We start from the raw sequence: 14837 nt of genomic DNA, 5'->3' as shown, positions 1-14837 counted from the left end.
ACTCATAACTGGTTTTGTAATATTTTCCAAATGACCAATTCATGATGTTATAAAATCATGCATGGGTAAAAGGTCTATTCCAAGTATAAGACCAATGGAATTTGATACATTACAGTATGAAAAGCTCATGCATATGGTTTAATAGTCCACATTGTAACTAACTTTTAAGAAACTATCACTTGTTGAATTTTGTTATAGTATATGAGAACAGCTACAATTACCTGAAAAGGATATTCAAATACACCTCCTTTTTCCAGCTACCTCTCTCTATGAGGTCAAATTTTCTTCATATTCTTAAACAAACCAAAACAACACATTTCTACAGAATGCAAAAGATATGGGAATCCACGTGTCTTCAATTAAGTCAGCTATTGAATAGATTTGTGAGAATATAAAATAATGTCACTCTTCTAACTAATTTTTTTGGTTTTGGAAAATATACTTTCCACAAGAATATTTATGTTAAAATGTAATGGGCTTATTATTTTTAAGTAAATAAATAATTTAAAAATGTGTTTTAATTCTCATACAGATGCTCCTTGACTTACTATGGGGTTATGTCATAATAAACCCATTGTAAATTCAAAATATCACATGCATTTAATGTATCTAATCTACCTGACATAGTTTGGATGTCCCCTCCAAATCTCCTGTTGAAATGTAATCCTCAGTGTTGGAGTTGGGGCCTGGTGGGAGGTAACTGGATCATGGGGGTGGATTTCTCATGAATGGTTTAGCACCATTCCCTTGGTGCTATCCTTGTGATAGTGAAGAATTTCTCCCAAGATTTGGTTGTTGAAAAGTGTGTGGCACTCTCCCCTTCTCTCTCTCTTGCTTCTGCTCTCATTATGTGACATGCACGATCCCACTTTGCCTTCCACCATGAGTGAAAGTTCCCTGAGACCTCCCAGAAGTGAGCAGATGCCAGCACAATGCTTGTACAACCTGCAGAACTGTTAGCCAATTAAACCTCTTTTCTTTATAAGTTACTCTGACTCGGGTGTTTATAGCAATATAAGAACAGCCTAACACACAACCAAACATCATACCATATGTTAACCTAGCCTACCTTAAATGTGCTTGTGAAACCTATGTTAGCCTAGAGTTGGGCAAAATCATCTGGTAACACAATACAGAGTATTGGTTGTTTAACCTCATGATCAAGTGGCTGACTGGCAGCTGTGGCTCACTGCTCCTGCTCAGCACTGTGAGAGGGTATCATACTACATATCATTAGCCCAGGAAAACATTGAAATTTGAAATTTGAAGTATACTTTCTACTGAATGCATATCACTTTCACACCATGGTAAAGTCACAAAGTCGTGTCAAGCCATTGTAAGTTGGGAGTCATTTATATAGTCTATAAACATGATGCACATAAACAAAAGTGAATTGGAGTCCTTAATATTTTTCAAGAGTGAAAAGGGTCCTGAGACAAAAAAGTTGGGAAGCCACTTCCCTATGTAGTTAAGAAACTGCTTCATTTCCGAGAAAGCAGAGTGCTAGAGACTGAACTATAGTTAGGACCACCAAGCACAGTGGAGGTGGAGGGTAATCACAATGAAACGTAGAGGATTACGTGTGAAAGGCTATGTTTTAAGCAATGAGACATCCAGTCCTTTTTCTCAGATGTGAGTATGCTAGAAGATTTATACTTCCAAAATGGCAGAATAGAGAATTCTCCTCTAGAACAACTAAATATCCCAAGAGAAAAGATGAACAGATATGGACAGTTAGGAATCCCCTAATGACCTAATCAAATCACCTTACGTAGACTGTTACTAGTTAAAAATAAATGTCCATATACAAAATCATCCAATCACCTTTTTATGCCTCTCTCCTAAATAAGAGTAGAGATTCAGGGATCATCAGATATTTGAGGAAAAACTTTAAAGCCAAAGCCAGGGACTAAGACAAATAAATGGGGAGAAGAGAGAAGGACATAGAGGAAATAACAGTAATTCAGGGACCATGAAAAAAAAAAGAAAAAAAAAAAAAACTACCTACTGGAAAAGCAAAGAAAGCAACTGAGTGGAGCAAAGAAGAAAAGAGGAAAGAAAAAAATAGGAAAAGAAGATAAATAAAACTAAAATTGATATCCTCAGAGTCAGAAACAAGAAAACAAGCTATAAAAGGGACATTTTGAGGAATAAAAAAGAGCTTTTGGAAATTAGAATATGATAGCAACATGAAAGTTTCAACAGAAAATTTAAGTGATTAAGGAGGTTTATCAGAAAAGAGAGGAAAAGTGAAGAAGAGAAAATATATAAAAATTAGAGTACTGTTTGAGGAATTCCAATATCTGACTAATAAAAATTTCGGAAGGAATGCACAAAAAAGGAAAGAATGACATTATCAAAGAAAAAATTATCAGGAAAATCTCCCTAAACAGAAGGGCACTCATTTCAGATTTATAGGGTCTAACCACATACTTAGCAAACAGAATAAAAAGAGAGCCACACAAAAGATCACTAGGAACAGGGAGAAGATCTTAAAAGTATCAAGGCAGAAAAAAAGCAGGACCAAGAAAAGGACTGGAAAATTTTAAAGGTACTGGATTTCTCAATAGTTAAAGGAAAACTAGGATGAAATGGAACAAAAGCATCAAAATCTGAGGGAAATCTATGTGCATTCAAAATATAAATCAAACTCTGCTACAGGGTCTCAACATGTTGACCTCTCATTTATCTTTTCTCAGGAAGTTCTTGGAAGAAATGCTTCACCAAAATGAGGGAGTAAACCTCAAAAAAGGGCACAAATCCAACAAATAAGAGTCAAAAAGAATCCCCAGGATAATGGTGAAGGGCACTCCCAGGACAACAGCTGTTCAGGAAACACAGCAATCAACCTGTCCAGATGGGAACAGAAGGAGGGATGGCTCCAGAAGCAGATCTCCAAAGAGAAGATGAAACCGATGGTTACCTGAGGTGTTTGCATATAGAAAGAGATTTACTACTCTGGTACAGTTTAGGGATGACTTTAGAATAGATTAATAGGAAGTTAAGCAAATAAAAAAATAGATAGTTAATAACTCCAGGGTAAACTAAAAGTTGTGAAAGAAAGAACGTGTCATCATAGCATACCACATGTCCCTGCTGTGAATAATATTTACATAGTAATAAAAATGTAAACAATGAATTCTGACCAATATCTAAGATATAAACTATTGCAGGATGAGAAAAGTATGTAAATAAGTATGTTTGGGTGTATGAGTGGTTAGGAGGTATGAGAGCTAAATTCTCATCTTCCATAGAAGCATCAGACTGTTATTTAGAAACACGAAAGCAGATGTCAGAAGTGGGAACGCTGGGAAGGTTGCTTCTGGAGTGGGGAAATTTGGAGCGGGAAGGGAGGAGCTGGGCACTGATGATTTTTAAATTATAAACAAAAATGTATTACAAGCTCATTACAAAAAAAAAAAAGGAAACTACAGAAAAGTAAAAATAAGAAAAAAGATTCCCTATACTTCCTACATCCAAGGATTAACACCCCAACAAAATCATTTCCCATTTATGTTTGTCATATATATTTTCAAAGCAATATATTATTTCATAATAGATAAGGATATTTGTTTAGGCATAATAGGTTAGGTTCTTTATCCACATTTTATCAGAAACAATTTCAAAGTGGAAAGAATTGTATAGGGAATATCATATATCCTTTACTAGGTTCTACATTTAACAGTTTACTCTACTTGTTTTTCACAAATGTATCAGTCTATCTATCCTTCTATCCATCCATTGACCCATTTTATGTTTTGAGGCATTTCAAAATAAGTTGCAGACTCTGGTGCACTTCATCCTAAATACGTCATCAGGCACACCACTAATCAGAGTTTAATATCTATTTATGGTTCTTTTTCTTAGGCAATTTTATATATAATGAGATACATGAATCTTAAGCATACCATTTGACAAATTTTGATAAATGCATACTCCTGTATAACACAAAACACTGTTTGATAGTGTTATTAAAATCTGCTATATTCTTACTGTATTTATTTTAATCTAGTCCTGTTAATTACTGAAAGAAGTGTTTTTAAATTTCCAACTATGACAGTGTATTTTTCTATATTTTCTCCTGTTGTTATTTTTTCTTTGTATATTTTGAATCTCTGTTCTTCAATACTGTATTCTATTGCTGCTCTAAACAAATAATCACAAACAGTAGTTTAAAGCAATCCAAATTTATTCTCTTACGAATAAATTTGTTATTAACCTATAGTTACCCTATAGTTAGTTCTTATTTCTAACTATAGGTTAGAAATCAATATGGGTCTCATAGGCCTAACATCAAAGTATGTGAAAGGCTATATTCCTTTTGGAGCTGCTCAAGAAAAATCTATATTCTTGCCTTTTCTGGCTTCTATGGGATACCCACAATCGTTGGCTCATGTTCCTCTTCCTCTATCTTTAAATCCAGCAATTGTAGGTCAAGTCCTGCTAACACTGCATTTCTCTAACCTCCTCTCTATAGTTAAACCTCACTCTGCCTCCTCTTTATGCCTTCCTCTTCCACTCTTGTGGTTACATAGGGTCCCTCTGGATATTCCAGAATAAGCTCCTTACTTTAAAGTCAGATGATTAGGAACTAATTCCATCCGCAACTTTAATTCCCCTTTGCCATATAATGTAACATATTTACAGGGTTCTAGAGATTAGAATGCAGGTATCTTTGGGGGAGGTTCGTTATTCTGCCTATCGCAGGATAATACATTTATGATTATTATGTCTTCCTGATGAATTGATCCTTGTATCACTATGAAAAATCTCCTTTTCTCTGGTAATCCTCCTTTTTTGAAGCCTACTTTGCCTAATATTAATATAGACTCAACAGCTTTTTATAACTGCTTGCATGACATATTCTTCTCATCCTTTTATTTTCAATCCGTGTCTTTATATTTAAAGTGTGTCTCTTGTAGGCAGAATATAGTTGAGTCTTCTATAGCATCCAGTCTGACAATATTTGCCTTTTAATTACACTGTTTAGAATATTTACCCTTAATATAATTATTGATATAATCATGGTTCAGTCTACCATTTTGCTATTTGATTTTTTTCCCATTTATTTTTTGTTCCTCTCTTTCTCCTTTCTTGCTTTTTTTGAGGTTAATTCAGTATTTCTCAGTATTACATTTTAATTCTAATATGACTTTTTGGCTATACTTTTGTCATTATTTTTAAAGGGACTGTTGTAGGAATATAATTTTCACCCTTGCTTATCAGTCTTCTCAGGGTAAATATTGTACCACTCATATAAAAGAACGTTGTAATACTATAATTTCATTTACTGACTCCTCCCTTTCTCATCCTTTGTGGTATTATTGTCATGTATTTTTATATCTACATATGTTATCAATCCCATAATACAATTTATATTTTTGCATGAATCATTATTTTGTAAACAAATTAGGGAAAAAGTAGTCTTTTATATTTAGCCACAAATGTACCATTTCCAATGCTCTTCATTATTTTTTGAGATCCAAGTTTCCTTCTGGTGCTACTGTCTGTCTGAAGAATTTCCTTTAGCATTTCTTTTTTTTTTTTTTTTTTGAGGCAGAATCTTGCTCTGTTACCCAGGCTGGAGTGCAATGACACTATCTCGGCTAACTGCAACCTCCGCCTCTCAGGTTCAAGCGATTCTCCTGCCTCAGCCTCCCGAGTAGCTGGGATTAGTAGAGACAGGGTTTCACCATGTTTGTCAGACTGGTCTTGAACTCCTGACCTCAGGTGATCTACTTGTCTCAGCCTCCCAAAGTGTTGGGATTACAGGCATGAGCCACCGTGCCTGGCTTCCTTTAGTATTTCTTGCAACACAAATCTACTGGCTTTCATTGATAAAAAAGTCTTCATTTAACTTTCATTTTTGAAGAATATTTTTGCTGGATATAGAATTCTGGCTTTACTTTTTTTTCTTTATCACTTTAAGAATATTGTTCTGTTGTATTCTGTCCTTCATTGTTTCTGATGTCAAATAAGCCATCATTTGTGTCTTTGTTCCCTGTATATGAAGTGTTATTTTTGTCTGAATGCTTCAAAGATTTTTAAGTTATTTTTGTTCTCAGCAGTTTGAGTACAATGTGCCCTGATATAATTTTCTTTGTATTTCTCCATCTTGAATCTGTAAATTAATATTTTCCACCAAAATTTGGAGAAATTCAGCTTTGATTTTAAAAAAATTTCTGCCACATTTTCTTTTTCCTATTCGTCTGAACTCTGTGCATATGTTAAGCTATTTGGTTTTGACAATGAGGTCACTGAAACTTTGTTCATTTTTTTCCACGATTTTTTCCTCTCTGTTCTTTAAGTTGTATAGTTTCTATTGCTCAGTATGCAAGTTTACTCTTTCTTCTGTGGTTTCCAGTCTCTTATCAAGCCCATCCAAAGAGTTTCCATTTCAGATATTCTTCTTTTCACTTCAAGAATTCCATTTGGTTCTTTTTTATAGTTTCCATCGCACTGCTGATATTTCTCCAGGCTAATATTTCTCAATATGGACATTTTCTCCTTAACTCTATGAATATATAATATGAATTATAATAGCTTCTTTAAAATCCTTGTCAGCTAATTCTAATATCTGGGTCATCTCAGGGTTTCTATTTATTGTTTATCCTCCTCATCATGGTCATATTTTCCTGTTTCTTTGCATGTCTGGTAATTTTTTTATTGTATATAACAAAATGTGGATGATATACTACAGACATAGAAGAATGTTGATTTTGCATCTAGCAGGAAGTTGAATGAATGACTGATCTTCTTGTTCTTGTGAAGGCATCAGTTTATGCTTTTTCTGGACAAGTCTGTTTTGGTTATACTTGAGTCTTAGAGCAAATCCTTAGTCCTGAGACAGACTTTACACCTAAGGCATAATTTTTTTAGATTTCACTGGATAAAAACAAGGTGTTTATCAAGTCCCTCTAAAGTTGTGACATTCAAATTTCAACCTCTGTCTCTCATGTGACAAACGGCAGCTGAAATCTCTGTTCAACTTTTTGAGACTTCCAGCTATTTCTTTCCACTAGGCTCCTTGGAATGTCTCATGAATATATACATTTCAGGGATCAAAGATTTGAGGGAAGTTTATATGCATATTTTGTATTTTTACATTGAAGCTTCTTCTTTTTGAGAGTTCCACCCTCAATTTCCAGCCTCTGACTCCTTCTCCTTGACACTTCAAGCCAATATGAGCAAGCATTTCTGTTTGAGTTCTAATTACCTCCTGATGCATGAATTGTTAAATAACTACAGTGAAGGCTGGACGCGGCGGCTCAGCACTTCCTCCCAAAGGGCGTGGCGGCTCAGCACTTCCTTCCAAAGTAATCCCAGCACTTTGGGAGGTCGAGGCAGGTGGATCACGAGGTTAGGAGATCAAGACCATCCTGGCGAACACGGTGAAACCCCATCTCTAGTACAAATACAAAAAATTAGCCTGGTGTGGTGGTGAGCACCTGCAGTCCCAGCTACTCAGGAGGCTGAGGCAGGAAAACGGTGTGAACCCAGGAGGCGGAGCTTGCAGTGAGCCGAGATCATACCATTGCACTCCAGCCTGGGCAACCGAGCAAGACTCCATCTCAATAATAATAATAATAACAACAACAACTACAGTAAAAAGTCAAGTAAAAGTAGATCTCTTGTAGTACTCTTCACTTCTTTTAAAGGTTGAATACCTTCCTTTGGTTTCTGCCTTTTTTGATCATATTCCAGTGTTTTTTCTTTAATACTTTATATTTTATCATTGCTCTCTATATAAGGGTTATTACAATACAAGCTACCCCACTATACTTGTAATTATACTTTCATCTTAATAACTTTTTCTGGGTTTTCTAAATGGGTTGGTGGGCAGGACCAATTATTAAGTCACATATTTTGGTCCTCAAAATATAGTAAACCCAATAATATGCTTCCAAATCAAAATAGTCAAACTACAGAGATCTGTTTATTAATGACTTCAGACTCAGAATTTGGCTGTTCAAGCTCCAAGCTCAACATCCCAATACTGAATTGATTCTTCTGGCCATCTATATATAGTGACAAATGACAAATTCTATGTTAGTCTCCCCCACCCTTTTTTTTCTAACAATGTCTCTTGATTTCTTTACATTATTAGGACATCTTCACCTCAGTATTTCTCAGAATTGGAGAAACATGGCATTTGGCTTTAATTTTCATGAAGTCCCCCTGGCCAGAATTGCCTGGGATTCTTCCATGACTTTTCCAAGTCTTGACTGAAAACTATGGCTGGAAAGGATAAATTGTAGATTCCAGGTGCTATTTGTCCTCTAATGAATGCTGATCCTGAAGCCAAAAGAAATACAACCCCCTGCTTGCTTTTGAGGGTATTTTTGGAGTAGTTGCAAACAGTGATATTTATCTGGAGACATGGCCTATATATATATGTGTGTGTGTGTGTGTATGTGTGTGTGTGTGTATGTGTATTTTTTAAGTAGTCAATAAACACAATGTATTTATTAAAAAGGTATTTTTGCATCATAAAAATAATACTGTGCTCACTTCATTCCATTTGTGTCAGGAAGAGTACTTGAATAGAAAAGAAAAGCTTTCTCTTATCCCTCCCTGTCAGCAATAATAATTAAAGCCATACATTCTTAGCCAATAATTTTCTTATGCTGATATCATTATCTTTCTCCACAAATCCTATAAATTCTTTTTTTTTTTTTTTTGAGACGGAGTCTCGCTCTGTCACCCAGGCTGGAGTGCAGTGGCGCGATCTCGGCTCACTGCAAGCTCCGCCTCCTGGGTTCACGCCATTCTCCTGCCTCAGCCTCCCAAGTAGCTGGGACTACAGGCGCCCGCCACCGCGCCCGGCTAATTTTTTGTATTTTTAGTGGAGACGGGGTTTCACCGTGGTCTCGATCTCCTGACCTTGTGATTCGCCCGCCTCGGCCTCCCAAAGTGCTGGGATTACAGGCGTGAGCCACCGCGCCCGGCCCAAATCCTATAAATTCTTAAAGACTCAGCCTTTATGCTACATTATCCAGATAGCCTTGTTGGTGAGGACACTGGACAGAATTTCAGTAAAGGGACATTACCTTGTTATCAAAGCAGTGGTAGTTAAGACAATAATCCTTGGAGTGAGACAGACACAACTTTCAGTCCAACATTTTCCACTTTCTGTGTAGTCTTTGGATTTTCTACAATTTCATCTAAGTTATAGTAAAATAGAGATAAAAATAGTCCCTAACCCATTTGGTTGTTGTGAGGATCAGATATAATAAGGCATACAAAGTTTAAGAACAGTTCCTGGCACATTGTTATTTTTATTGTCGTTGTTGTTGCCATTATTATTTTTTCCCCAGAGTAAATGACTAATAAACTATTGTCTAAATAAGTACTTGGTGATTGAATAAGTGCCATTATGGTAGAAGAGAAAAACAAATAAATTACAAAGACAAGTCATAAGGAAAAAAACAATTTTAAGTTATCATAAGTGCTATTAAAAAAGAGCTAAGAAAAAGAATGAAATGGGAGACCTGTTTTGGATAGGATCATCAGGGAAGGCCTCTCTAGGACATGACATGTAAGGTGAGACTTAAAAGATGAAAAGGAGTTGGCCACACGAAGAGAATGGAGAACAGCATTTCAGGCAGAAGGACTAGCATATAGAGAGACCCAGAGGCAGATATGCACATGGACCTGAAAGAATTGAAAGACCACTGGTGAGCTGGGACAGAATAAAGGCAGAGCGGCACCAGATGAAATCAGAAAGTAGCAGAGGCCAAACACAAAAGGCCAGTGTGGAGAGTTTGGCTTTTGGTCCAAGTGCAAAGGAGAGACATTGTGGGTTTTCAAGGAAGGGAATGACAAGATCCTCAGACTTACTCAATCCATGACTCACAAAAACAAATTGAAGAAGAATAAGAGTTTCTGAAAACATTTGGAACTTGTTATTTAGAGAAATTAAGAGTATAAATGCAGACTAAAATATTTCCCATTATGACTGAAGTTATTGATTGCTAGCAAACAAAAACACTTTAGGTGGGGAACTTTTCTTCAGAGGGAGAAGCAATCTTTAATAAAGATTTAATCCACTTCGTTTTCTTTCACATCTGTAATGAATCCACAGGGGATAGTGTGACCCACTTCAAACAGAGGATGGACAAAAGGAGAACACATGCTAGGCAGGAAGGGTTAGAGTAACTGAGAAAGAGGGCCATTGCCAAGGCCTATGTGGGCCCAGAGTAAAAGTACAGTCTGAGTTGAGAGCACCACATTAGACAAGAGATGATTTGGAGGATACTGTGAAATAGATTTCTCAGAGAAAGAAGAACAGGATTCCAGTATACAATTAGTGAGACATTGACTGTTAAGGGCTGGACCTTCTGGTACAAATGCCCTAAGGGAACTTATAGAATATTTAAATTTATTTATCAGATAATTATATTTTTCATTATCCTGCAGTAACAGGTCTTTTCCATTGTAAGATTCTTCCTGCAGTGTTGGAGTTCATTCCCTTTCTTGAAGCTGCTTCATCTTGATACTCTTTTTTTTTTTTTTTAAAGCCGCTTCATTTTAGAGACTCACTTGGCAGTAATTAAGACCACTGACATTAATAACAAAGTGTTTCTATTTCCCCATTATATATTGAGCAATTAAAATTATTTCCTGTCTTATACAAGGAAATTTATTCCCAAAGGAAAAGCCTATGGGAAAACAGTGGCATACCCAGATCCCCATTACGTGTTCACTGATAACAGATTATTTTAAAAGGGTGCATAATAGCTGAAATCTCCAAAATGCGTCAGTTGTTTTCTCAAATTTTTCTGAAAACAACCAGACAAAATTGTAGTACTACGAGACAACATGTGCCATAAAAACAACTTTGGAGTTACTTTTACATTTTTTCCTGGAGGATGAAGGATAGCTTATCGAATGTCAGTTATGAACTTGGTGACAACTAATTATCTTTCATTTCACAGCAGCTGATAATAAGTAAGAGCAAAAATGGTGAATACCTACTGTTGCCAGGTAACTGCATCTACTGTACTTCCTGCCACCTTCATGAATCTGTAAGGAATAGAAAGAAAAAAGATATTACAACTTAGATCAAACCACATCCTCCAAATCAAAAGGAAATGAACTGAGACAGATTAGACCAATCCCTAAGCAGCTATGCTTTCTGAGAGGATCCTCCACAGCCACAATCATGGCCTAGACACAGCTATTGGAGGTCAAACTATACAGAAAGTGAAAGTAACCATACTTCCAGCTCCCCATACATCCTTCACCATCTGGAAATCAAAATCCCAATAAGGCATTCTATCTACATCTGTCTTCCCAAGCCCATGCCTGATGGCTCCCACATCAATTTCCTCATAACCAAAACTTGTCTATCCCATTTCCTATTCTCTAAGGACTCCAATCTCTAATAGGAAACAAACAGTAATATTTCCCAAGGATGACAGCACAAAAGATGCCTTTGAAAAACTCCAGGCTTTCCTAGAACGAGCATGAGAAAACCCAATTTATTTATACAAGTAAAAAGCACCATCAAATATGCTCCAATGAGGGGCTGCCACACCTGTCTAAGTGTAGAAAGTTGAGCACCACAAAGAGAAATCTATCATCTACTTTTGGAGCAGCTAAGTAGTGAACTGAGTGTTATCTGACAATCATGCTCAGCTCGAAAGGTAAACCAGACTTGGCTCCATGCAGTTAAGCACACATCAAAGCCTTGCTAGCAGTTCCCCACCTTCTTTGTTTCTGGAGGTTCCAGGAAAATCAATAGAACCTGAAGATGCATCTGGGAGCCCAAAGATAACACAGGGTCTCTCATAAATTGCATGTCTGTGAATAACTCAATTATCTACCTACTTCCTTCTCCCTGTCCATATGTTCTCAGGCCATGTGCTATCATGGTTATAACTATGAGTTGAAGGAGTCAACTAGTAGTTACCAAAAGGAATATCTCAGCTCTTTAAGATATTTCTTTTATTCCTGAGACCCTGGTGGGGAACTTTTCTTCAGAAGGAGAAGCAATCTTTAATAGTACTTCTTAACTGAAGAATTCTTCCTCCAGGGAGAAAGATGGTGTTTTGTCTAGAAGGCCCTATCTCTACTTTACCCCAGCATAATATTGCAAGGCAGATGCATGTTGCTCATGCTCTGTGGGTTGCTGTGTGTTGCCTAAACAGAGGCACAGATTTGCTGTGACAGCAGAAGAGAATTGAGCCTCTCTGGAGGAGTACATAAGAGAAACATAGGGCTGGATGCCAGGACTGTTGGTTAGCATTTAAGTGAAGTTTATAAAACGAGAGGAAAAGAAGAAGGGGAAGGACACGATGGGTTTGAAAAGGGGGGAAGAAAGAGAGACGGAAGAGGAGGAGGAGAAGGAGGACAAGGATGGAGGATGAGGAGAAGGCCACAGAAGCCATGGCTTAGCCTTTGTCTGAATGGTTTTGCCTTTCTTTCTCCAGTACCATTCAGCAGTCCTCAAGCAAGAAAGTAGAAAATGGCATATGGGAATGATCAAGGAATAGAACTGGTTTGATGAGCAGGGCCAAAATGTCAACAAGGGCTGGAGGGAATGTAACATTTACTGAGTACCTACTGAATGCCAGCCATTCACATGTTATTTCTTATAATTCTTAAAAATGCCTGCTTGGTAAGGTGGGTATTGTCAATTCCATTATATAGATAACCAGCTTCCCTACTGGCTACAGAAGTACATCTCCTAACACTCCAAATAGCCAATTTTTGATGGAGTCATGCCAACCCTCCTAGCAGCAGTCATTGGGAAGCATGGCACAGATATCCTCTGCTTTTGAAGCCAACGGATTTCTCTTTCTCTTTACCTTATCTCCTTTCCCCAGCCCAGGACAATCTCTTTTGAGTTTGGGAGAATAGCTCCACTCCCTTCACTATTTCTGGACCTATGCCTCTAAAATTCCTCTTCTGGAATTCAAAAGCCAGAAAGACTTGTGCAGTGTTTGCCTTTCCTCCTGTCATGTGCTACCCTGTCAATAGGCACACAACCAGCTCTTGAATGGATAGAAGGAAAATGGAAAAATACAAGGAGAAAGAAAACAGATTAATATTCAAAATATTATCCCCGCCATCTATGCTACTCTAAGCAGGTAAGATCTGATAATAATCTTAGAAGTAGGATGGCCCAAGAATGAAGAGGAAGAGATGAAATTTTGTACCTCCTTCTCAGATATTCAAAAAATTAAAAAATCTAGACAATCGTAGACACAAGTGTCATTTCAAAGAAAGAAATGTAAAAACAAATGTTTACATGGAACTTACTCCTCCATAATAATTTCTAAAATCTCTGAAATACAAATATTTTATGTAGAGATGGGGCCAAGATAGCCAACTAAAAGCAGAGGCGATCGGAGGCTCCCATTAAAAAAAAAAAAAACAGTGAGCCAGTCCTGCACCAGCAACCAAGGTATTCAGGTTCTGTCATCAGAACTGACTAGGCAGTTGGCATGACCCACAGAGAGGAAGGAAGATCAGTGTGGTGCTGTAGCCCACTTGAGAACCACACAGGGCAGGGGAGCCCCCATCCTCAGCCAGGAAAGGCAGTCACTGAGTGCGCTATCCAGCCTGGGAAAATGTGCTTTTTCCATGGAACTGTGTAACCCATGGATTGGGTTATGAGTCCACACTACTGGGGCGAGGGTCCCAACCATGGAGCTGCGTAGGTTCTCAACAGCCACTAAGCTAGAATCTGCTTAAGCCTGCTGAGCTCCCAGAAGGAGGGGTGACGAGCACCACAGCTGTGGCTCCCTGCTGTCTAAGCCGTTTGAGCTCCTTAGGGGAGGGGTGACAGCCAATTCTGGGACCCATAGCTGCCTAACACACTAAGCTCCCAGGGTTGGGGAAGGGCAGCAGCCATCTCTATAGCTCCAGGCTGTGTTTTTTTCCTGCTGGAGCCAGGGATGATGGATGGCTTAGTCTCAAGAGGTATCCACCACAGCCCAACACAGGGGCTGTGGCAGACTGCTGACAGAGTGCCTTTTCAGGCCTGACCTTGATTCATCCCTCCTCACTGTGTGGGGCCTCTCTGCAGGAACTCCAACAACCTTAGCCAGGGAGTCAGGGACAGAACTCTGATCTCCCTGGGCCTGAGTCCCTAGCAGGAGGGGTGGCCACAGTCTCCGCAGACCAGTAGACTTAGTCTTTCCTCCTGCTAGTTCTGAGGAATCCAGGCAGCCCAGACAAGTGGGTTTCCCCCCAGTGAAGCACACCCCCTCAGTCAAAGTACTTCATTAAACAGGTCGTGCTCTCTCTGCCACCCACTGGGGTGAGACCCTCCAACAGGGGTTGTCAGACACCCTATAGAGGAATGTTTCTATTGGCATCAGGTCAGTGCCCCTTGAGGTCAGAGATCCCAGAGGAAGAAGCAGGCACCCATCTTTGCTGTTCTCCAGCTTCCTCAAGTGACATCTCCAGGCATGGGAATGAATCAGATGAATAGGGCCTGAACTGAACCCCCAGTGAACCACAGTGGCCCTACAGAAGAGGGACCTGACCATTGCAAGAAAAACAAACAGAAAGCAAAAACAATAGCATCAACAACAAAAAAAAAAAGTCCCCATAAAAACCCCATCAAAGATCGATAGTAGACAAACTCATAAAGATGAGAAAGAATCAGCGAAAAAAAAAACACTGAAAACCTAAAAGGCCAGAGTGCCTCTTCTCTAAATGGGCACAGAACTGGACAGAGGATGAGATGGATGAATTGACAGAAGTAGGCTTCAGAAGGTGGATAATAACAAACTCTGCTGAGCTCAAAGAGCATGTTCTAATCCAGTGCAAAGAAGCCAAGAATCTTAATTAAAGGGTACAGGAGCTGCTAACTACAATAAGCA

General features: G+C 38.3%; 1 protein-coding gene across 2 annotated transcripts in view; it reads right to left on the bottom strand.

Annotated features, from left to right (window-relative positions):
• HPSE2 (heparanase 2 (inactive)) overlaps positions 1-14837 on the bottom strand; it is a 776827-nt gene that overhangs the window by 224902 nt on the left and 537088 nt on the right. For both annotated transcript variants that reach the window (XM_033186321.1, XM_033186330.1), the window contains exon 6: positions 10978-11025. In XM_033186321.1, coding sequence (XP_033042212.1) covers positions 10978-11025 — 48 coding nt within the window. The remainder of the gene's footprint in view (positions 1-10977; positions 11026-14837) is intronic.

Source organism: Trachypithecus francoisi, unplaced genomic scaffold (assembly GCF_009764315.1).
Source record: "Trachypithecus francoisi isolate TF-2019V2 unplaced genomic scaffold, Tfra_2.0 Contig01579, whole genome shotgun sequence".
Lineage (NCBI taxonomy): Eukaryota > Metazoa > Chordata > Mammalia > Primates > Cercopithecidae > Trachypithecus > Trachypithecus francoisi.
This window is presented reverse-complemented; position numbering and strand designations above follow the sequence as displayed.